Below are 25,636 nucleotides of genomic sequence, written 5' to 3'. Positions count from 1 at the left end.
TGATTTAAAAAGCACCTTGGGGTAGCATGGGGGGTCTTTCAACTGCTCTCTACTTCACCCCATCTCTGCCTCCCAGTTCACAGTACAACTCTTGGCTAGCCCCCTAAGTCTCTAGGGAACACAATGCCTCACTAAGATGTCAATCATCCAAGGACACACCAGCAAGGAACTAGAGAAAAGGGAGAGGTGGATCCTGGTACTTCAGGGAAGTCTCATTCAGCCAGTGACCTAAGCCTGGTCCATTATCATCATCGTCGTCTGAAGATTCTGCCTGAATCACTGTCACCCCCAGAGATGGGACTGTTCTATTCAACAGTAGGAAAAACTCTCACAGCCTGAAAACACAAGTCATCCAGTCTCCAAAGTGCAGAAGGTTTAAATAAAATGCTCGAGCTCACACTAGGGTCCTTCTCCCCACATAGTTGGTTAATACCAGGGACAACTCTGTCAGCAAACTGTGGAGTCAGCCACAGCTGCCCTGAGGTCCAGTTCTTCCTAAAATTGCCACTATGCTGAGTCATCAGGAAGCATTGCAAACTGCGGAGGAAGGAAAGCAGAAGACATGAGCAGATTCAAAAACCTCAGGGTGTGGCCTGACCATTTCTGTGAACCAAGTGGTCCCACCCTGCTAAGAGGAAAGCCTGGAGGCTCAGGAGAATGGGCAAGCTGCAGTTAATGTCAGAAGTCAACAGAAGCAAATCTGCTATTGACACTGTCTGAAATGGCCACCACCTGTTGTCCAGCACAGGGCTGCTGTAATACAATCACCCGATTCGGGCTCTGCACGATGGGGGTGGGGAACTTGTCCACTTGACCCTCCATGGACCTTGGTCATCATAGCTCCCAAACTTAAAGGACAAGCAGCATCTGGCAGGCTTTTATAACTTGTACAACAGGCTTCTGCCTGATACATTCTCCTCAAACCCCCAATAACCAGAGTAACCTGTTCTCCCTCTTCCGGGACACAGAGATAGACCACACAGAGCAAGAAAGATGAAGAAGGAACTAAAACCAAGTCTACGCTCAAAGCTTATACAACTTAAAAAACAACCCAGGTGCAGATCCTAAAGTCATCTACTTGAAATGGTCACGTAGAAAGTCTCTGACAGCATGATAGTCAGGTCCCACGCCCAGCTGGTTTCCCCAGGAGGGATAAAATGAAAAACAAACTCTAGAGTAGATATAAATATTCTCTGGCCAATATACTCCCTGTTTTGGAAACTCCAGTGACCTGTTTTGTTTCAGCATAAAGCTTCTGTTCAGCTTGCCAGATATACTCAGAATAGTTTCATCTAAGTTTGGTCCGTGTCCCTCTGGACACTGCCTGGGGACAAGTGTACAGAATGTTTCCAAGCAAAGTGTGGTCTAGTACACTCCAGCCATGCCTACAGCACTCTGGGAGGTCACACGTGCACGTCCAATGGTACAGCCCATCCATCGAAGCCCACATGCCTGAGAGCAACACGCACAGAGGCTGGGCACTGGGCAGCCACGTTCCCTGTACACACAGACATACAATCCTATCACAGCATGGTAGAAAACACTCCTGGGCAGAAGAAGACATAGATGCTGGGAAAAGCTGCAAGACAAGGATCCAGCTACTCTAGATAGTGTGGGTGCCCGAGAGGAACAAAGCTCCAGTAAGCTCTTTGGTCAGGAAGCCCTTGAACTTCCAGAAATACTGGACGGAGTTCATGGTCTGCAGCTTGGTATTGAGGCCAGCAAAGGTGCTTGCTCAGTGAGCTAAGCAGATTACTCTACTCTCCTGTACCTGACTTCCCCATCTGAAAAAAAGGGGAGATAATGGGGTTGTAGAGAGGATTAAAAATGCATGTTGTATGCTATGAAAAGTAAGTTCCTGGCAAATTTTACCCAACTATTAAGTGTGCTAGCTCAGTTAAAAAGCCAGTCCTTACACCTTCCCACCCTAAAAGGCATCCCTCCTGGGATGCAGAAGCAAACAGTGTGAGGCCCCAGGCCATCAATCTGTGTCAGATGAGGCCCAGCATTGTCTAGAGTGCCTCAGGCATCCAGGGTGGTGGCCAGGGACATGCCAGTAAAAAGGGACAAGTGCCACAAACCGGTCCCTGCAGTTCTTAAACCAATAACTATTATTAAGGTAAACTCCAAGTTCTTTCTAAACCAGTTAATTATGTTGGTTCCTTAATAATTATTTAATGTGTACACACACATAGACAAACACACACACACACTTGCTCATATCACAGCATGCCTATGGAGGTCCAAAGACAATTTATGGGAGTCAATTCTCCATTTCCACTATGTGGTTTCAGGTCACAAGCCATGGCAGCAAGCATCTTTACCCACTAAGCCATCTATCTCCCCGGCTCTTTAATACACTTCTAATTGTGTTTTTTTTTTTTTTTTTTTTTTTCTTTTTGAGACAAGATCTCATGACATAGCCCAGAATGATCTTAAGCTTAGAGCAATCCTCCCACAGAATACTGGGGTTTAGTTGTATAATACTCCCCACATACACTTTGTCTTTTATGTTTTCCAGCTGAGCATAATAGCTATTTCCTTTGATCAAGCGGTTCTCAGCCTGTGAGTCAAGACTCCCAAAAGGGTGAATATCAGACAGCCTGCATATCAAATATTTACATTATGATTCATAACAGTAGCAAAATTCCAGTTATGAAGTAGCAAAGAAATAATTTGATGGCTTGGGGTCACCACAACATGAGATACTATATTAAAAGGTCAAAGCATGAGGTTGAGAACTACTATTTTAATCCAGCATTCCAGAGGCAGACAGGTGAATCTCTGTGAGCTCAAGGTCAGCCTGGTCTAGGACAGCCAAAACTACATAGTAAGACCCGGGCTCAAAAAGATACAAAGGTAATTATGTGTTTTTCAGAATATACAAAGAAAAAAAATTGGCTACTATTTGTCATTGAAAATGTTACTAAAAACAAAGCTTTTACTGATTCTGTAGGGTTTGGAAGGTCTAGGAAACCAGACCTGGATTTCTCCAGGTGTCCAAAAGACTAAAGATGTTACTCAGACTATCTTGGCTGACCAGCTAAAATCCAGATGTTGATCATACCCAGTGCCACATCTTAAGACTTCTGGTTGCTGAACAAGATGCTAGAAGGCTGCTGGCTCGGCAGAGATGGGGCTTCTCAGCATCACCCTTTGGGCTGTTGGCACCATTAAGCCTGAATACCTGGCTTTCTGACTTCCAAATGAGTCCTTTCTTTCACAGTTCTGCCTCCTAGCAGCAAGTAGGCAGCAAACAAAAAGAAAGAGAAATTTCTAGAAGCTCTAGCAAGAATGGTCATGTCAAAAGATCAGCTCTGAAAGGGGGGAATGAAGGGTGGGGTTAAGGGAAAAGAGTAGGAGCACACCCTCCCAAGGATGGGAGGACCTCAGAGAGAAGGCATGATGGGACAGAGGTCTGCTGGTGAGGAAGACAGGTCAGTTACAGATGTTTCCAGAAAATCAAGATGCCTAGAGGGAGATCAGCAGGCAGGTGTCTATCTGTGGAGCAGCCAGGGCAGCTGAGGGAATACCAGTGGGGGAGGATCGCAGAGTGAGCACGGCCAAAGTACTCAAGAGGCCTTAGAGGAAGTGCAGATTTTATCATGGTACCAGACGGAACTCTGACCCCTGTGTCCTTTCCTATCACCTCAGCCAAGAGCAAAGGGCCCAGCAGGGACTGCCCCAGGTACCCAGTGTAACTATGAGATTGACTGAGGGCTGTGCAGCTCTGAATGAAGCCCAGAAGATGCCTGGTCCATGCACCCCTAATATCTCTGAAGAGAGAGATCATAAAAGCACTGCTGGGCAGGCACAGAGCTGAAATTAGGGTAAGAAGTCTTTCAGAAGACACAGAGGATCAAATGTCTGAATCCTAACCACTGACCCCACAGAAGGTACCCTGTCAATTCCTCATGTCAAATCCTGCGGTAGAGCTTTCTGTGAACCAGTGTCACCAATTCCTGGCCATCCCTAGTCCTCATTTCACTCAGATGACCCATGCAATTTCCATTCATTCCCAAATATACTGTGATGTTGCTGTTGTTTTTAATATGCTTAGTCTATGGGGAGTGCTACTATTAGGAGGTGTGGCCTTGTTGGAGGAAGTACATCTCTGTGGGGGTGGGCTTTGAGGTCCTATGCTTAAGCTCCGCCCAATGCGGAAGAGACCCTCCTGGCTGCCTGCTGAAGACAGTCTCCTTCTGGCTACCTTTGTCAGCTCCTTGTCTAGCATCATACCTGCCTGAATACTGTCATGCTTCCCACCATTATGATAAATGAACTGAATCTCTGAAACTGCAAGCCAGCCCCAATTAAATGTTGTCCTTTATAAAAGTTGCCTTGATCACAGTGTCTCTTCACAGCAATATAACCTTAACTAAGACAGAAATTGGTACTGAAGTATTTCTGTGACGGGCCTGACCATGCTTTTGTTTGGAAGAATGTGGATTTGGGGACTTTGGATTTGGAAAGCAATGGAATGCTTTAAGTGGGGCTTAGTGGACTATCCTAGTAGGAATATGAGGACACTGATGTTGATTTGAACTGTGGAGACCTGGCTCAAGAGGTTTCAGAGAAGAATTTTATAATATGTTGCCTAGAGAACATTCTTGTGATATTTCTGTGACGAATGTGGCTGCATTTTGCCCTTATCCAGAGTCTGCCTGTGGCGAAGGTGAAGAGACTCAGACTAACTGCAGTGATAGAGGAAGTCTCAGAGCTACCTATGTTAGACCTTGTCCTCTGGTTCAGTCTTATGAGGAACATTTTGATCAAGCCTAGAAAGGAAAAATACAAAACGTATGGCTCAAGAGTAAAGGGGTACCTGGAAGTAGAATGGAGCTAAATCCTGTGATCAAGGAGAGAAACAGATTTAGGGAGTGGTGACCCTCAGGGTGACCCACCCAGCTAAGTTTAATATATATGTTTGCAGTAGAACAAGTGATAGTTATATCTAGGCATTATTATGACCTGGCTATTGCTTTCATTTCCTTTTAAGGAGATATGATTTGTGCCAAGTTCACAAGGAGTGGATTTTATACAGAAGACAGCAAACCACCCAGCCTCGTGGGATTGAGCAACTATTAGATTCTTGGACTTCCCATTCACAGATGGTCATCGATGGTTTAGTTGAACTGCACCCTGTAAATCACTCCAATAAATTGGATATATGACACTGGTGCTGAAGGCGATTTGATATATATATATATATATATATATATATATATATATATATATATATATATATATATACATATATATAGAGAGAGACAGACAGACAGACAGACAGACAGACATAGAGAGATTCATTCCATAAGTTCTATGACTCTAGAGAACTCTGACTAATGATACAGAAGTTGGTACAGGACAGTAGTTATGCTTGGGCTCAACAACATGGACTTCCACTCACCAAGGCTGACCAGGCTACAGCTGCTGCTGAATGCCAATCTGCTAACAGCAGAGACCAACACTGAGCCCCAGATATGGCACCACTCCCCAAGATAACAGGTTGACTATACTGAACCACCTCCTCCATGAAAAGGTCAGTGCTTTGCTCTTAATAGTGTAAATACTTATTCTAGTATTGGATTTGCCTTTCCTGTCCTGCATGTAATGCTTCTGCCAAAACCACCACAGATATGTTTTTATATTTTCTCATGTCATGATCTGCTACCTCAAATCACACGCTTCCTGTTATGAATCCCAGAGGACAACACTGACTATAAGGCCTCCAGAGGCTTCTGGGGCACCACTGTGCTCCGTGGTCATCTTACGTGAGGTTGTGTGTTTGTTCTGTGAGTAGTCACCCTGTTCTAGACTTCTGCAGCTGCTCCTCCATTGCATGCCCAGCCTATTATTTCCACCCAGCCCCACACTTCACACTGCCGCTAACAACGTCAGAGATGGACAGGGTGGCCTGTGTGCCTGTAATCTACTACGCTGGAGGTGGGTGCAGGGCAATCAGCAGTCCAAGGTCACCCTCAACTACATAAAGAGCTCAAGGCTAGCCTGGGCTATATAAGACCCCTGTTTCAAAAAAGTAAAAGAAAAGACAATAAAAATGTTACACAGAGGAACAGACAGGACAGTTTGTGACTCCTTGTTTGGGCTGCTCAACTCACCTGTATAGCAACTAAAATAAAACCAGTGAGGCTTGCTGGGCCCAGGCAGGGACAGAACCATTCCCAGGGGAAATCAAATCCTATGTCCTGGTACCTAAGTACAGAGCCAACCACTGAAAATAGAGTCAGTCTCTCTGTCTTTGTAGGTAGGGAGGAGTCCATTCTCTACTTTTGGAGAAAAGAGACTCCTCAACCTATTCTCACCTTCAGACCCTCACCCATGCACTAGCAGAGGGGGGCAGAGCCTTCTCCCAGTTGGGGAAGATAAACAGAGGATACCTAAGGCAGACCTGAGAGACCAGCTAGTCCCACCAAGAGGAAAAAGCTGGGGTGGTCTGGGGGAAGTGAGTGAACCTTGTTTATAACAGTGGACAAGCTGTTAAGACCAGCTGGCAACAGTGTCTCCCAATCCTTCGACAGACAGGATCTATAATCAGAACCAGGGTGCCCTAGGTCACATGTCCTTCCCAGCACCAGAAGTGGAGTTGTGATGGGTGCTTCACTGATGTGTGAGACCTGTCATCAGCCCCAGGGGGACTACCCGGGCTGCACAAGGTCACCCAACTCCCAGGGCAGCTCACATTCAGTAGCTAATCCCTGGAGGAAGTATATGAAAGCCAGGTCAGGATGACATTGGACTTCGCTGCCTCCCTATGGAATCAGAGGTGGACCCCAAGAGTACCACTCAGTGAGCACCCTCCAAAATAAAGTCTCAGAGTTAGCTTCCAAGAAAGCCTGGTTTGGATGGGTGCTTTGCTTGGGCCTTAGTAAGGGAGGAGAGGATCCAGAGCGAGGAGGAAAGCAAGGCCATGGCACCCTGAATCCTCATCTCTGCTCTGCAGCATAAACAGCTTCATGAGAACAGAAGCTGTACTGTGAGAAACTGCGAGAACAGTATCTTCTAAGAGCAACGAGCACAAGGAAATTCGGGAGCCCAAAAGCATCCCTGACAGAGCATCAGCAGCTTTCACCGTATGAGATGAAGCAAATCGGGCAGAGAAAGACGAATACCGCATGCTGTCCTTCAGACATAAAAGCGTAATGGTTGATTTAAAAGAAGCAGAGAACAGACCATGGTTGCCAGAGCGGAGCAGAGGCTGGGTAGGGTGAGAAAGGAGGGGTCAGGACTGGACAGGAGGGCGTGATGACTGAATAGAGAGGACTGTGAAACACAAAGAAGTGACAGGAGTCTGAGGAACGGCAACACCAAGCACCTCCACCTGCCTCCTGGCTTTTGTGCTGAAATGGTACACTGTCTACCGTTTTATGAGTATGCACAACCATATTTCCTCATGGACAAGAAAGAACCACAGAAGAGTCCCAGAGAACAGAGGCAGTGGGATGAATGGAAAGAAGTAAGGTCTGTCTAGACACAGAAAGGAGCCAGAGGCAGTAGCTGATACCCATAGTCACAGCACTCACGAAGCTGAGACAGGAAGGTCATTGAGAGCTACAGGCTAAGCTATAGATAGAGTGAGAGATATAATTAATTAAGAGCAAAAACAACATATACATATATACACAATGGCATCCATGCAGAGTTCCAGAAGTACCCTTAGTGCTGAGCTAACAAATAATCAAAACCCAGGGCCAGAAAGACGGCTCAAAAGGTAAAGGCACTTGCTGCCACATGGTAGGGTGAGAACTGACTTCTGCAAGTTTTCCTGACGTCCACACACACACCATGGGACCCACCATGGTACCCACTTAATTACCCCATTAATAAAAAATGTTTAAAACCATTAAATAACCAGAAACTGGACATCTTCAGAATCCAACAACATTCACTGGCCATGACAGGGAACAGTCACATGTTCTGCCCAGAATCAGACGCCCAAAAGACACCTTCAGTCTAGCCCAGGAAGGTACCAAGGCTAACAAACCAAACATCAGTCTTTTTTTGCTTCTAACTAGAGTTCTACTGACTCAGAAGCTGTGCCATGAAATAACATTCTACCTGGAAGTAAAAATTAATCATAATTGAATATACACCAAATCTTCCAAGTGCTATGAGACCTAGGGTCTCTTGGTCTGTTAAAGATTGCCTGCTGAATCCTTAAAGGGAGGAATTTTCCTGCCACGTGATCAGTCAGAGATAGACACTCCACCATCAAAGCAGTCACAGGGCAGACTCTCACCTGGTGTGAGCTCCACAAACTCCACCCTTTCCCTACAAAGGTACATGGTGGTCCTGCCATTCCCTTACCCTTCAAGCTTCTGCCCAAATGCAATCTTCTCAGTTTAGACCTCACTTTATGACCCAGTTCAAAACAAGTAATGTCACCCACAGGACAAGGCTTCATCCATATACTCTACCTAATCTTTCTCTTCCTGTCCTTGATCATTTTCTAATGCTTGTACTGTATGGACTGGCAACCACTGTGTATTCCCAAGGCCTAGTCCAGAGCACAACTCCAGACAGGTGATCGGTGGCTGGAGGCTGAATGAATACAGAGTATGGGTCAACATCATTGCTCTGATGATGAACATAAATTATCGCCCCTAAATAAATGTCTTTGTTCTATGAGCTTTAAATTAAAAACTTAATAAGTTTAAATTAAAGGACCCCCACATCCCCAGCTAAATAATATTTTTCAAGGCTACACTCTGCAAACAAGACGGGGCAGTTCACAGCAGGATAGTGCTTTGTGCTTTAAAAAATAAACAAGAAGCTGGAGAGTTAGCTCAGCAGCTAAGAGCACTTGTTGCTCTTGCAGAAGACCATGGTTCAATTCCCAGCATTCACGTGGGGGCTCATAACTTATCTGTAACTCCAATCCCAGGCAATCTGATGCCCTCTCCTGATTTCTACCAACATTAGACATGCATGTGGTACATATACATAAACACAGACAAAACACTTATATACATAAAATAGTAAAATAAGAGGCTGGAGAGATGGCTCAGTGGTTAAGAACACTGACTGCTCTTCCAGAGGTCCTGAGTTCAATTCCCGGCAACCACATGGTGGCTCAAAACCAACTGTAATGGGATCCAATGCCCTCTTCTGGTGTGTCTGAAGACAGCGACAGTGTACTCACATACATAAAATAAATACATCTTTTTTAAAAATGGTAAAATAAATAATTCTAAGAAGAAAGCAGTTAACAGCAACCATGACCTGTGATAGCTGAGTGTTGTGAACACTAGTTCCCAGAGCTGCTCATAATAGGCAGAGCCCAGTACGACCATGGACTGCATATGTACCCATGGCCCTCCTAAGGCCTCAGGACAAACCTCCCAGAGAGTGGGAAATAGCCAGCGTCTTTCCCTCAAGGGCCTTCCCTGACCCAGCTCCCCTCTACTGGTGAAGCTACTATTTGGTAGAACTTGGACTTTGGAGAAATCATGAATCCATTACTCAAAAGGCCAAAACTGGAGAGAGAGAGAAAATTAAAAGATGAGAAAAGCCACAGACTCCTAAGCACAAGCTGTCTTCCCAAGCTGCCCTCCCAAGAGACAGACAACTGTTTTCAACAAAGGAGCACAGCTACTTTCTTGCTGCCTCCAAACCCCATGCAGATATAAAAGTTGAAGCCAGTAGTCTGTAAAAGGCTTGTGGGTTTTTTTTTTTAGAAGAGAGAATGAAATCTGCTTCTTTGGGTAAACGCCTCAAGAAGCACCTTCATCTTATTTCAGACCACACCTGTGGGCATCCCCGGCTGTCGGCTGCTGCCTGGGTGTGGCCAAGTCAAGAGGCACCTGGCCCAGCTGTTTTTGTGATCCTGCAGATTCATCTCTCCTTCTTTAACCTTTCCCTGAGTTCCTGCTGCAGCAGATCCAAGGAGGGGCTAAAGATTTCCTTTTGTAACCAGCATCTAGGCAAAGATATGATGCTGGTCCAGGTCTACCTGCAGAACCACCAGACTGAACAGCAGACAAGACCCAAAAGCCACACATTCCACACAGTTACACCATGTAGAACAATCACAAATTTGACCCTGGGAAAAATATTCCAATTCAAGTCCAGCTCAGACCAGTCATGACAAAAGGCTTGAGGTGGTAACTCAAATCCTTGAAACCCAAACTCACAGCATTTTCCTCTTTTTGGGGTGAAGGGGGTGGGGGTTGGTTTGGTTTGTCTAGACAGGGTTTCTCTGTGTAGCCCTGGCTGTCCTGGAACCCATGCTATAAACCAGGCTGGTCTCAAACTCAGAGAACCTCCTCCCTCTGCCTCCCAAGTGCTGGGATTAAAGGCAAGCATCACCACCACACACCACCTCGCTTCATTTCCCGTTTTTGAGGGCAGTTATGAACAATCCCACCCTGCTTCACCCTGCACACTCGGGCAACTCCCATATGCAAAGGCCGATTTCAAGTTTCTGAAGGAGCAGAAGTAGCTAAAAGAGGAAGGAGAAAATAATAGCAGGCCACTTCAAGATCAGCCACCACAGGCAACTACAGAGCATCCTTCTTACCGAAGTAGTCTGCTTTGGGGTGAGCATCCATCTCTCGCTCCAGACGCTGGGTGAGGGCTTCCAATTTCAATTCCGCAGTGGAGGGTCCAAGCTCAGGGCCTGGTGCGAGGGTCTGGCAGGGCAACCTCACCCTGGAAGGGCTGGAGCTCTCTGGGAGCACAGGTCCCAGGCTACTACTGTCAATGGACCAGCTGGGAGGACTCTCTTTACAAGATAACTCAGATGGAACGGACACTACCGGACGGACATTACTGGTGGGGCTGGGCTTGGGACTAGTGCCAGACTCCACGCATCCAAGCTTAGGATCCAGCCCCGTAGTCACACCTCTCTGGGCACGGTCCTTGTCAGTCGTTGAAGATAATGGAGCAGAAACAGAGAGGTAAGACTTGGGCCCATCCTGGAGCCAAGGCTGAGTGTCCATAAGGGGTTTGAAGACCCTACCTGAAGCCTCATATCCCAGACCCGAATCTCTTCTCGGACAAGCTCCTGGGCTAGAGCCGCTAGGGACCACTGGTGCTGAAACAGTTGTGCCCTTGGGTTGAGCTGGGGTCCCATTCTCCAAGCCCGTGGAAGAAAAGCCAAGGTTCACTCGCTGAGAGGAGGCAGTGGACCAAAGGCCTGTTGGCTTCTCACTGCTATGGCCACCAATGGCACCATCCTGGCCACCGATACCACTTTCAAAAGACCTGCCAGAGCACTTGGAGAGCTGTGGCCGGTAAGAGTGGTTGTCCCCACAGGATCTGGGCAATGGGGAATCATTCCCTGGGCAACCAGGCCATCCACTCTCTACGCTCAAACTCATGCTGGGGGACGCTTCTGGTTTATCACCCCACTGTGTGCTTGCCAAAGAGAAATTGTCATAATAGTCTCCGTGAGTGAGGCAGGAAGGGTCTTCACAGGGTCTCTGAGAACTCACAGGCCCCTCCCTGGAACCACAGTTCTGACTACCAGGCCTTGCACCGTGGGCAGATGGCCTGGTCCTCTGCTCCTGAGATTCGTATGAGGGCTGCACTGCCACAGTGGCGGTAGCTAATCCAGGTGCTACTGTTGGCACGGCCAGAGGAGGCTTAGCGGCCCCATCTGCAGCCAGCTTGCTGCTCACACCCTGCCGGTTCCCGCCGTTGACAGGGCTTCTGTCTGCCCTAGGTAAGGCCTCCTCCTGTAGGAGCTGCTGTTGCTGCTGCTGAAGGTGGATTTTGGCCATCTTGGTCGCGAACACCCTTCGAGTTTCCTCAAATTCTGGGTTGTTGCTAGCACCTTTGTCCACCCGGAAGAGCCCATCCTTGGAGGCCTCATACATGTTCAGGTCCTCGATGAATTTACTGGCCTCAAGGCCCAGATCATCATATTTATCCATGTTGTAGATCAGTGTCCGGGGCCTAGCCCCGGTACAAGGTGTGTATGGGGTGGGGGAGATTTGGGTGCTGGTCTAGGTTTCAGGTCCAGCCCAAGGTAAAGATTCTCACCTGCCCAGCAAGAAGGTCATGACTACGAAACTTACAGTCCAGCCAAAGTTGAGGCCTTCAGACCGGCGGGGCTAAGTTTACTTCAGACTTCTTTTCCCCTGGGGAGCGTCCACGTGGGGGCAGAGTCGCCTTCAGCCGTGCCCGGCCTGCTTAGAAAAGTTTTCTTCTCCAAGTCATAAAACCAACAACAGGCGAAAGAAGACAAGAGAAATGTACGCAGAAAAAGTAAACTCACATCCACGTCCGGACAGCCGAACTTGCAAACGCACTGCACAGCCCCTGGCCGGCCTGGGGCCGGCGGCCGGGTCCAGCAGAGCTCACCGCAGCCGCGGCGCGCGGCCCATTGTCCGATGGCGGCGGCTGGCGGCGGGACGCGGAAGTGAGAGCGCGGGCAGTCAGTCCCCGGAGCTCGCCGGCCCGCTGTGCCCGCCCCGGGCCGCGCAGGGGCGAGGGCGGAGGCGCGGGGGGCGGGACGGGGCGGGGCGCCCCCTGCAGGCCAGTGATGAGCAAGCTGAGCTCTGGCGTCCGGGGCTGCACACCGGGAGAGCCCCGCCGTACTTCTGCCGCGGACTGTTCGGAATTTCCCGCCGCTGCCGGATAGTCCGGAGTGCGCCCCACGGGCTCCACCCCTGGCAGCGCTGGGGGGGATCGACCGGGAGGAAACAAGGTGTCTGGAGTTCGGTCTCCAGGCCCCTGGCTGCTTGAAGCGCCGTTTCCCCGGTGAACCGGTGTTGCTGTGGTTCGGTCTCTTTGCAGAGAGACTGAGGCAAATAAAAACAAGAGCCCCCAGAGGTCCGCACAATCAGCAAAGCATAGGAGGCCCAGAACCTCTGAAAGAAAGAAAGAGGGAGGGAGGAAAGGAGGGAGGGAGGGAGAGAGGGAGGGAGGGAGGGAGGGAGGGAGGGAGGGAGGGAGGGAGGGAGATTAAAGTAATGCCTTGGAGCACAGTTGTGTCGGACGGTCTACGAGTGCCCAGAGAGGCTTGTCCGAATGGAGTTTCTTGAACCCCAAGCCGGTCCTCACCACTCCAGGTTGCCATGGTTCGCAATAACATACATAGCTCCTAGGTGACCGGGGATAGTTTACGTTTCCCACACAGCCGCCAGCATGATCTAAAACAAATCCCAGGCCTGTCAATCTTGAACTTCAACCCTCAAGGCTTACTCGGGACTTATTTTAAAAATATGCCTTCACTTCTACCAACAGGCCTGACTGCCCCGCCTACCCTCCATCTGATTTGGGGCCTTCCCTCCCTAAACTCCCAGTGAATGGAATTTCCTAGTGACTGCCTAGAGCCTGCTGAAATCACCTCCCCATAAAGTTACCCCACCCACAACCCCTTTACTTCCTGCTTGGTTTTGAACACTATTTAAATCCAGGGATGCTGACTCTAACCTGCAGGCTTCCTCCCGTCCACTTTATAAGTTTCCAGGTCTCTCCTTATACTACCTAACGAGATGTAAACGTTATGCAAATAGTTCTTAGCATTTTAGTTTGATTTTGTTTTGTTGTTGTTGTTTTCCTGGAATCATGACAAGAAAACGAAATCTGTGCGTGTATAATACAAGTACATTTTTTCCCCTGAGTTTTCCACCCTTGTTCAGATGCTCTAGGGATGGAAGGTCAACTCCCGCTGTTTGTCTGCACGTCCTTTGTGTTTGCCAGCTGGTCAGTTATCCACGTCATCACACCTGTATATGCACCGGGTTTGGTTGAACATGTGTCTTGGCGAATTTCTATAGGACTATGACGAGGAACAAGTAAGATAATAAATACGGAAGTGCATACATTCTTATATTCTATAAATACAAGGATGGTTCGCTGACCTGGAGACTCTGAATATACAGGATATTTGTTGAAAATGAAGAGTCCCAGGCTCCAGCCCCAAACTACCCCCAGATTTGCAATTTACAAATTTACATCCTCCATCCGGGGGATGGGACGACTACTTGCACAATAAAATTTGACGAGTGAGTACTGCTATAAAGCAGGATGCTAGAATTAGAGTTATTTTAGATTATGTACGTATGTATCTGTAGGTGGGAGAGAGACAGACAGACACGGGAGAGAGATGGAGGGAGGGGGTAACAGGGGAGGAGGAAAGGAGTGCAAATATTCTTGTAAGCCAGAAACCTCAGAACTGGGGTCATAGGTGGTTGTGTGGCACTGGGGACTGAACTCCAATCCTGGGCAAGAACAGTATATGCTCTTTACTGCTGAGCCATCTCTCCAGCCCAGAATTAAATATTTTTATTTTAAAAGAATGAATCTTCCATATCTGGAGCTACAACTCAATGGTAGAACACTTGATGGGCATATGTGAGGGCTTGGGTTCCATTCCCAAAACAGCTACAGTAATAATAACAGCAGCTTATAAAGATGGTGTCCCAGGGCTGGAGAGATGGTTTAGCAGTTTAGACTGCTCTTCCAGAGGTCCTAAGTTCAAATCCCAGCAACCACATGGTGGCTCACAACCATCTGTAATGGGATCTGATGCCCTCTTCTGGTGTGTCTGAAGACAGTGACAGTGTACTTATATATAATAAATAAATAAAATAAAATAAAAAAAGATGTTGTCCTATATACCATCAAGCAAGTGATCTTTAGAAGTGCTGGGAATGGGCTGGAGAGATGGGTTAGTCATTAAGAGCACTAGCTGTTATTTCAGAGGACCCAGGTTTATTTCCCAGCACCCACATGGTGGCTCACAACTGCTCCAACACACTCTTCTGGTCTCTCTAGGCACTACACACATGTGATACAGACATACCCGTGAGCAAAACACTCATACACAATGTTAGGAGGCTGTGAATGTTTTACTGCTGCTGTGCTACTGACGAGATCATAAAAAATATTCTAATTCTGCACACAATATTTATTTAATGCCAAAATTTTTTTAATGCAGGCCACTTTTGTCTGTTTCGTGTACTTGAAAACATGTGTTGACTAGTATCTCAAAAGATGTGTTCGGGACTTATAAGATGAGTTTAGTGGGTAAAGGCACTTGCTGCCAAGCCTGATGACCCACCTGAGTTTGATTTTTAGAAACTATAAGTAAATCCAAACTCCTCCAACATATACACATTAAATGAAGGGATGAATTAATGGATGGATGGGTAGGTGGGTGGATGATTTTTAAATGTGTTCATTCTTGCCTATTAGTTGTTTAAAAAGCAACTAATCTCCTATTTACTCAAGATAGTAAGTCAGGAGAGTCATAAGCCTGAGGTCTTATGACTAAAAAGTAAGTTCAAGGCCAACGCAGGCAACTTAGTGAGACCCTGTCTTAAAATTTTAAAAAAGAAAAAAAAAAGAAACAAAGAAAGAAAGAAAAAGAAAGAAAGGAAGGAAGGAAGGAAGAAAGAAAGAAAGAAAAAAAGAGGGCTGAGGTCTGGAGATTTATCTCAGTGGAAGATCATTTACCTGTCATAGGCCAGGCTCTGAGTTTGACCATCAGCCCTACAAACACTAGAAACTGAAAACATAATGTAGGTAGTAGAGCCTGCTTCGTAGCTGGCAGGAATGACCCAGTGAGTAGGGCCTGTGGAGAAAGCATTGTTAATGTGGAAGGAAGCGGAGTGTGTGGGGAGACATCCTGCAGAGACCAGGCCTGGACTCCAATGCACTGTCCTGCACCGTAATAGGAAGGCTTTTGAGCAAGCAATGGGACAGTAAGGACAATGACACTGAGATCTTATTAATAGAATGGAAGCCATTCTAATGGCCTGGATTTTTTTTCAGTGGAGTAGGAAGTGAGTGGGGAGCTGAAATTAGGGAAGTGCCTGTTGGAAACTGGCCATCTTGTGGAGAGAGAGGATGAGTGGCTGTGAAGACAGGAAGGTCCTCTGAGCTGCTCACCCCCACCTGGAGTCTCTAGGCATAAAGTTCACCAGAGTGAGTTCACCGAGAGAACTTGTGTTTCTCTAGTTCGACCCATTTGAGCATACATTGGTGATAGGAAGAGCTGTGTCTAATCACGACCAGCACTGGCCACTTAGGAGCAGTGTACCAAGCATAGGTATTTTCTCTACCTAGAAATTCCTTCCCAAGATAAGCAATTTCCAGGTCCCACTTAAGCCCATTTCCTGGGGAAGTGCATCCCAGCACCCTCTCCACCACATTTCTCCCTGACACACGGGGAACTTCTTCCTTGTTGGTTGTTTTTTAATCAATCTCCTCATTAAAATGCAAACCTTGCCAAACCATGGGCCTTTGCTTCACTATTGTACTCCAAGGAACCCAGAATAGTATCTGATACATGACAGTCACTTGAAACACCCTCCCCCCCAAAAAAGGTGAAAAAAATAGGTACTCACAGTAGAAAAGGGATCACCGATTTTCCGACTTACAGTTAGCAAAACCTAATTGGTTACTCAAACTTATAGAAACAAACAAATAAAAGCCATATTGTCACCCTTGTAACCACATGCGTCTCTGCAATCCTTCTGTAAAGTTTAACTGATTATCTTTTAATCAGTGTTTGATCCAAAGCATATTTATTGCATGAATGTTAATGATGCATGGGTTAGTCAGGAGTATGACTTCAGCCAGATGTGGTGGTGGTCTGTGCCTGTAATTCTAGAACTTGGAAAGTAGAAGCAGGAAGATCCGGAGTTGGAGGCCATCCCATAATAAGAGTGTTTGAGACCTACCTGGGCAACATGAGACTTTGTCTCACAACACAAACCACAAAAAAAAAAAAAAAAAAAAAGAAAAGAAAAGAAAAGAAAAAGAAGAAGAAAGAAAGAAAGAAAAGGAAGGCTACGAAACAGTGTGTGTGTGTGTGTGTGCATTTTAATGTAAAGCATATTTAAAAATATCTGTTTACAAACTGGGCACATAATCTCAGCACTCAGAAGACTGGGCAGAACAATATGCAGGAGTTTGAGGCTATCCTGAGCTGAATGGTGAGTTTCAGGTCAGTCTGGACTAGAGTGAGACCCTGTCTCAAAGATTTAGAAAGGCTTAGGATGTAGTTCAGTGGGAGGGTGCTTGCCTGGCATGTGTGACTCTTGGTTTGAGCCCTAAACTGGGAAAAAAATGTTTACATGAAGACATATACATTTTCAATATAGGCTTGTAAAGAATTACAGACTCGGGATCATCTGAAAACTCAAGGCCCGTAGCCTCCAGGCATGTCACTATGTTCCCGGAGCTACCAGACCCACGAGGCAAAGACCCTCTGCTTGACTAGAGCCCTGCTTACTTCGAGTGAACTGAAAGGGCCTTTCTGTGGCTTTTGCTTGGCTGTAGGAAATGCCCCTGTGCACAATGCTGTATGTGTCCCGAAGTGTGTCCCACTGCAGAGACAGCTCTGAATAGAATCTTTATATTTCAGCCACCAAGGTTCCTTTGAGCTCTTTCCATCCCACTGATGCCCAGAGCAGGCCAGGAAGTGCTGGCTGCTTCAAATCTGCTTCCTGAACCTCAGGCCTCTCTGGCCCCAAGCCTCCCTGAGGAACAGTCCCATGAATGGAGACAAGCAGCTGCCTTGAAGGCCCTTTCCTGCTGCCTGTAATGAACCTTTGTTTCATCATTTTTCTGCCCTGGAACACTGCCAGGTCAGACCCAGAATTTGGGACTGTGACCTTACTCTGTGTGTGTGTGGCCTATGCCAGGCCAGCAAAACTCTACACCTACCTAGTTCTGCCTACTGCTGTCTACTGCAGCACACAGATAGCCTTGCTGGAACCATGTGCCTGGTCACATGATCACATGGCTGAGAATGCCTAACATCCACCAGCCCTCCCAAAAAGCAACAACAGGTATTGAATAAGACACAGCTGGCTCTGGGTTGGCCCCCGTCTCATGTGTAGCGGTAAATATTAACAAATGGCGAAGGGTTCCAGGCACCATGTCATGCTACCTCCTACTACTCTCTGTCCCCCGGCAGCGGCAGCCATCTTTGTTAGTCTCTGCACCACTCCCCCCCCAACCCTGCTCACATTCCCAGCATCCGCCCCCTGTGGTTATTGTCACGATTCCCAGTAGCCCGACAAAATCAAAACTCTAGAAGCTTATAATGTATCAGTAAGATTTATATCAGTAAATTTTCACGCCACAAAACCGTCCACACAATAAACTCAAAGCCAATTGATAGGCTACAAACTGCCCACCTAGATAAGACAATTTGTCCTGTAATTATCCATCCCTTACAAGATATTCACTGCTACCTGTGGCTACTTAAATCCACACTAGAGTGGATTATTATCTTCCTCCTCCTCCATCTTCTCTACTCCCTTCTCCTCTCTCTCCCCTTTCCAGAACTCTGCCCCCGCCTTTCTTTTTCACTGCCCAATCACAGGCCTTGTCTTATCTTGTGCCTGCCCTCACCTGTATATAAACAGCAACCACACTCAGACTTACTTTTTCCTTTTTAAAATAACACTCACTACAGCTGAGAGGTTGACTCAGCCTGAGGACCTAAGTTTGCACTCCCAAATCCATATAAAATGCCAGGCATACTTGTGATCCCATCTATGAAGATTCCCGAGGCTATGGACACACAGCCTAGCCTATTTGGTGAGCTCTAGGCCAATAAGAGACTCTGTCTCAAAAAGCAGGGTAGATGGCTCATAAGGTTGAACTCTGGCCTCCATACCAATGCACATATAAACACACAAAATAGGGCAGAGGAAGCTCATCAGCGGGGCTACACGCTCCTCGGGCTCCTGGGAAGGTCTGAGATGAGCCTCCTGCGGCTTTAACCGGGCTCTCCCCGAGCAGGGAGGGCTCCACGCATGGGCAGATGGGCAGGAGAAGCCCCGAGTGGGCAGATGCCTCTCTCGCTGGAGCTTGGAACAGACTCACAGCCAGCAGTGTGAGTTCAATGGCTGAGCCTCATAACCCAATTCAAACTACTCTCCCTCGCCATTTAAAAAAATAAATAAATAAAACACACACTAATAATACACCAGCATGACTTCAACTTCATAAGGTACAAATGAGCACACAGTAGCAAAGATGTCCTTTCTACCCCAAGAGGCCAACAGTGCCCTCTGCAGAACCAGGCATAATCAATCACCTTCCCAAAGTATGTGGAGACATGTTCATCTTTTTTTTGTTTTTGTTTCTCTGTGTAGCCTTGCCCGTCTTAGAATGCACTCTGCAAACCAGGCTGACCTCAGACTCAGAGATCTCCCCGCCTGTCTCCTGGAGTCCTGGTATTGGTATTAAGAACGTGCACCACCATCTTGGACCTGCTCATTCTTTTTTTAAAACAAAAAGTTGTATAAGTTCCCTGCTTCTGGCTTTTTGAACTGAACGATAATTTCAGAAATCTCACATTGTTCTATGTGCAGCTGATATTTCTCTCCTTGATTGATTCAGGAATCATTCAATAATTTTCTCCTCAGACATGGGTGGATGATTGACAAAGAGTCTCCCTGTGACCTGGTGAGTCATATGTCGATTTGACATAAGCCAGAGTCGTCTGAAAGGAGAGAACCTCCATTGAAAAAATGCCTCCAAAAGATCCAGCAGTAGGGAATTTTCTTTTTCTCTTCTTTTCTTCCTTTCTTTTCTCTTGTCTTTATTTTTCAAGACAGGATTGGCATTTTCCGAATTAGTGGTCACTGAGGTCATTGTTGGTAGTGTGCTATTCCTGGGCTGGTAGGCCTAGGTTCTGTAATAAAGCATGCTGAGCAAGCCATCCTGGTAAGCCAGTAAACATCATCCATCCTAGGCCTTCGCATCAGCTCCTGCCTCCAGGTTCCTGTGCTGTTTGAGTTCCTGTTCTGACATCCTTCAATGATGAAATATGATATAGAAGTATAAGCCAAATTAAACCCTTCCCTCCCCAACTTGTTTTTGGTCTTGGTGATTCATTACAGTACTAATAACCCTAATTAAGACACCTTGTAGAAGCCAAGTTATGGGATAAACACCTACCATGCAAGGAACACAGACAGCCAATAAATACTTCAACAGATTTATGATTTTTTTTTTTTTACTTCAGAATAGATTTATTGGGTTAGTAAATACATTTTCAACTTTTGACACTTTCTATACTGGGGTGGAGAGGGGCTTTGTTGGGAACACAATCCCACCATTAACAGAAAAGCACTGTGTTCTCAGAAACTCCAAAATGTGACAGAAAGGACTCAGACCCTTTCTGAACGAGGTTTTCCTTCATACCATCCCAGTCATGGATGTCAAGAATCATGGATCCTAACGCCTAACAGGCCACTTGCACCTACTGTATTCCTTCAACCAGGTCAGCCAGAAGGCTTGCTTCTTTGATAAGGAAACAGGTGCTCAAGAGAAAATGTGCTTGCCTAAAAGTTCATAGCCTAGAAGTAGTGCATCTGAGACTTGAGTCCAGGTAGACGGGCTTTATGCTATACATCTTTCAAAATGTAGTCATTTTGAAAGTCACCTGCGGCAGTCCCACTGCCAGCACATACAATCACCTCCAGATTGTGTAGAAAAGGTTTAATTTTCTGGGAGGTCTTATAGAAAGAAGGGCAGTTTGTATCTTTGTCCATTGGTTGTAAGCTTATTGTGTAGAGGATTTGTGGGCTGAGAATTTAATATATAAACCTGCTTGATAAGTTACTGGGTTGTAGAGTCATGCTTATACTGGGCAGTGAAGGAAAGGAACACACCGGGGCTGTCGTATCCCCCCCGGGACAGAAGCAGCAAAGGGGCAGTAAAGTGAACCTCACAAAAATTCCTAGAGATGGCATCGAACGCCAAGTTATGAGGGGACCGCATGGTGTGTGCTCGGCTCCACACTAGAGTGGTGTCCGCAGAGTGAGACGGTGGGGACCGATAAAAGGTTTAGCCATCCTTTTAATATTTACTGCAACATAGAAGAGACATGAATGTGTAATTAGATGTATATGATGTGTTCATATGTGGTTTGGTATATACAATGTATAGGTGGTGCTGTATGTGTATATGAGTGTGGTATGGCACATGTATGTGTTGGCATGAAATGAGAACCTAAACACTTAGAGGCACTCAGAGGAGTGACCCATTTCTACCTTGCATGAACGATCATCCTCCTTCAGAAATAGAAATCTGAAAGAATCCCCAGTTTTCCTGCAGGACATAACCATACCTTCCAAAAGTTCTTGCACTCCAGATTATTACCTACACAAACCAGTATGTGGGCCTCATGGATGGCAGGGAGGGTTGGGGATCAAAGAGCTAACCCTTGGTGCCAAGGTCAGCTCAAAAAAAATTGCATCACACACCACTATGGGATAGAGAATGGGGTCTGTGCCAGAGCAGAGGACTGGCAGCCCAGTTTGGCAGACAGCAAAGGACTCTGATTGTACAGCTATTTCAGACCACAGTCAGCCGTCCTCACAGATTTAGAAGGGACATGGCTGTTACTCAGGAGGTGTTTGTTAATCAGTGTCAGCAGAGCCTTTCAATACCTGCAAGATAGCTAAAGACATTGATAAGCAAGACAGAAAATTAAGACTGGTCATGTGGCAGGGATGAGGTCCTCCTCTCCAGGGCAAGACTGTTTCTGGGGGCAGCTGCCATTCAAACTGGCTGACCCCTTATGACTCAACACTTGCCAAGAGGAAGTAGGCAAAGGGACTATGTGCAATTTGAGACCTAGTTCTCAATCTTCTTCTGGCTTTCTACCTTCCCACTTCTCGGTAGGCCACTCCAACATCTTCAGCAACCTCAAAAGCCAGGCTTTGCAGATGGTAGCTGCTAGGACTCCACACCCTCCAGCATGCTGGGATTCATGGAGCAGATCCCCTTACCCCATTCCCTCTGTGTGTGTGTGTGTGTGTGTGTGTGTGTGTGTGTGTGTGTGTGTGCACATGCATGTGCACATGCATGCAGGTGAGTACAGGTGTCTTCTGAGGCCAAAACCTGGATCCCGGAGCTGAAGTCACAGGTAATTGTGTCACTTGACATACGTGTTAGGAATCAAACACAGGTTTACTGCGAGTGCAACAAGCTCTTTTAACCACTGAACCAGCTCTCTAGCCCACAGATACCAATATTTTTAAAAAGATTAATTTGTTTTAGGTACATGAGAACACTGTCTCTGTCTTCAGACACACTAGAGGAGAACATTGGCTCTCATTACAGATGGTTGGGGGCTACCATGTGACTTCTGGGAATTGAACTCAGGACCCCTGGAAGAGTAGTCAGTGCTCTAACCGCTGAGCCATCTCTCCAGCCAGATAGCATTAAGTCTGAGGATGGCTGACTGACAATGGAAGCACAAGCAGACTGCTCAGTTAGTGCAGTTGAGGAGTCACAAGAGCTAATGCAGAAACCACTGTCTAGATGCCAGGAGCTGGTGTCTAGATGTTTGCACTTAATTAAAAGACTGACAGAAAACGATTTCCTGACATCTAAGCTGGTTACTAATGATGGGGACACTGTGTGATACTTAGGCTTCCAGTGTTCAGCTCAGCCTGTGTGTGACCTTTAATATGGTGGAGAGTTCTGCCCAATGCCATCTGACAAAACCCCTCCGGCCTTTACTAGTGGAAAGCACTTGTCCTTGCTCTTGAGGAGTGACCCTGAGCGGTGTAGCCTGCCTCCTCTCCAGGGCGGTGCCAATGGCTCTTCTCTTTCCAACCCACATGTCTTATGCCTGTGAGAGGAGATCCCTCTCTTAGGACTCAATCTCCTAATCCCTTAGGAATCCCAGATAGGCTCCTCAATGTCTGTGGAAAGGACATCCTGGGGAAATTTTTGGAAAAGTTAGCAGGCCCCACCCAACTTTTCGGTTTTCCCTTCCATAAACTTTTCTCAGTATGTGCAGCCAAGCTAGGGTTACTTCTTGATGTCTGAGTCCTGGTGACAGTGCTCAGGGAAGACTCACTTTGTCTGTCAGGGGTAATGACTCTAATGACTCTTCAGATTGGTGAGTCTTGGGTCACATGTGCCAAGCTAGGTTGTTTATCAACAGTAGCTAATGTTCTTAGTCACAGGTTAGGAAATGTCCACTGGGCAGTTCCTACGGTAGCTCGGGAACATGAGAGAACCCAGACATCAGGTCCACCTTGGGAAACCCAGAGGGTGCAGGCTGGCTCTGAAAAGCAGTGGAACAGATTGGAGCTATGTACAGCTCTGTCTTCTCTGTATGGCTGAGCAGTGCTCTTTATGTGATAAAGACCGACCCTGGCATTACCGCAGACACCCTTGCTGCTGCTGTCAGCGGGTTCACACTCCACCGCAGCTCCACACTAAGTGCCTGCTGGCTTAGCTGTCCTCCTCCAGAAGCAGAACAAAATCTGGAATTTAGGTTCAGGGTGTGGGGGTCAGGAATCTAAGTCATAGGTGTTGAGTTCCAGCAGGCCTGGCTTCCTCCCCTCGGGCCTCATTACTCCTGGACCTATTTTTTTCTCCAAGGATGCAGGCAAGGGTGAGGGGTCATCTCTGGGAATTCAGACCTGGAACGGAGGCCTCAGATCTGTCCTGGCCTCCACTGTCTTGCAGGGTCATCCCCACCCTCTACACTCCAGGAGGAATTCCCACTTGTCCACTGCTGGTCCTCTCAGATTCCATTTTCTGAACTCATCAGCCTGGATATGAGCCGTTGGCCTCCCACGAAGCAAGTAGCTGTTGCTCTGTTTGCACTTCTCCCTGGGCTCCCCTCCACCTTCCAGCATGCTATGTAGGGCGTGACTGATTCCCACTCCGCAGTCCTTCAGCACATGCTCCCAAATCGGCACAAGGATTCTGCAAAATTCTATAAGTGGGACATTTATGGAGTGGGGATTTCAAGAGAGCTCACCATACTGCTGTGGTCTCAAGCTAGTCACAACCTATGGGAACAGGACTTGACACGGGTTGAGTTTTCTGTCTGACCCCATCTACAATCTTGACGGCTAGATGGGCAGGAGGGCCTTGTTCACTATGGGCACATGAGCACCTTCTACAAAATCACAAGGCCAGCCTAAAAGAAGCCCCCTTTCTACTCAGACCTAGTACCAATGCTGACTTCAAGTGTTGCTGTGACTCTCTGGACTCAGGTTCACACAAAGGACAAAATAGTCCCCAACTGTACCCATATTTCCAGAGAGCTGGACACCCTGACGCAGAAGATAAGTTGGGACTGTAGACATAACACTGAGCCGACTTTACACTTATATCGTCTTTATTATTGAAATACTAGATGCCCCCTCCAAATAAAAGGGAAAAAGAAAATGCAAAATCATAAACAGAAGGAAAGACCCTCATCAAGTGACGTGTAGGGATGAAGAGACAGCTCAAGAGTTAAAAAGAACTTGCTCCTTTTACAGAGGACTCAGCTTCAGTTCCCAGCAGCCATATAGGGAGGTTAACAACCACCTGTGACTCAAGTTTCCGAGGATCTAACGTCCTCTTCTGGCTTCTACAGCCACCTGCACAAACATGGTACACAAACAAGCTGGTACACATAAATAAAAGTTTAAAATTATGATGATGCGTATCGGAAATCCCATACTCAGGAGGATGAGGCAGGAAGATCTGCCAGTTTCAGGACAACTTGGGCTGTAGAGCAAGACTAAGGTAAGAATCATATTGGCTAGGTTATCTTGCTTTTAGTTATGAGGAAATTTTCATATCACGGTTGTAAGAACTGTCTTTAGTTGGCTGCCTCTTCTTCCACTGACTAGATGCTTGTATGTAATGAGCTGTTCTCTGAAGGAGTACACTCTAGCAGGGAGGAGGAATGCTTGGGCAGTCTACCACCTCATTTACTGTTTTGTTCTTGGAGTCAGTTTTATTTCCTTTGGCACATGCTCTCTCTGGCAGGATCCACATAGGGCACAGTTTTTCTTGCTCACAAATTCTCTACATAAATAGCCTTCATCCTCTTGGAGCTTGAATCTCCCAGTAGCTAGCAACAACCATTTTTTTTCTGGCCCTGTAGAACCAAGCCCCAGGTTCAAGGCCTCTCACCGACCATGTGCCCCACAGAGCAGGCACTACTGCTGTGTTTCCCAGACTTGGAGACTAGATTACCGTGAGGGTGTCCCAGCCAGATCGCTGAAAAGGCTGGTATCTCATGTCACATAGCAATCAAGATGGGCATCTAGGTGAGGTCCTGGTGACACAGCAGAACACCATTAAGAGAAGCCAGATAAGAGTTTACACCCGCCTCTTGCTCACATTAACTATGAAACCTAGGCAAATTACTGAGTCTGAGTTTCTTCACATTCATGAGAATAATTCCCACCCTCTAGGGTTTTGATGGAAACTAAGATAATGAGTTTCTGATTCAGATCATGTCCCACCCTATGCACTCCACAGGGAGCAATTTTCTGTCCAAATGTTCCATCATATCTACTGCCTCCTAAGAAGAACCAATGAGCTTGTGTTTCCAAGTTTCATCCTCTTGGAGAGAATGTTCTCCAACTCCCAGCAGGCTACAGACTTTACTGATCCACTGTTTGGGGCAGATAATGCCCAGCTTATTCCAGGAAAACACAAAATAAAAAAAAACAAAAAACAAGGCAAAGCAAAAAAAAAAAAAAAAAAAATCCCCTCACTTTAACCATCATGTGTTTCCTGTGTCATGGAACTGTCACATGTGTCCTCCTGAGGGTCCTCTTCAAACAACTCTCCAGAGTTGTGGCCCTGCTTTCCCTTCTGGTCCCAATCTCTCCCAACTCTACTGCCTCATGGTACTGGGCTAAACTCATCCCAGGTAAGATGA

The 25,636-nt window shown here is 46.8% G+C and overlaps 1 protein-coding gene across 1 annotated transcript in view; it reads right to left on the bottom strand.

Moving 5' to 3' along the window:
- LIMD1 (LIM domain containing 1) overlaps positions 1-12,369 on the bottom strand; it is a 49,790-nt gene extending 37,421 nt beyond the window's left edge. The window contains exon 1 of the mRNA XM_080934776.1: positions 10,541-12,369. Coding sequence (XP_080790902.1) covers positions 10,541-11,897 — 1,357 coding nt within the window. The 5' untranslated portion in view covers positions 11,898-12,369. The remainder of the gene's footprint in view (positions 1-10,540) is intronic.
- Between the last annotated feature and the right edge of the window lie 13,267 nt (positions 12,370-25,636).

This window comes from Micromys minutus (assembly GCF_963924665.1).
Source record: "Micromys minutus genome assembly, chromosome: 21".
NCBI classification, from domain to species: Eukaryota; Metazoa; Chordata; class Mammalia; order Rodentia; family Muridae; genus Micromys; species Micromys minutus.
Note: the sequence above shows the minus strand (reverse complement) of the source record. Positions and strands in the feature narration are given on the sequence as shown.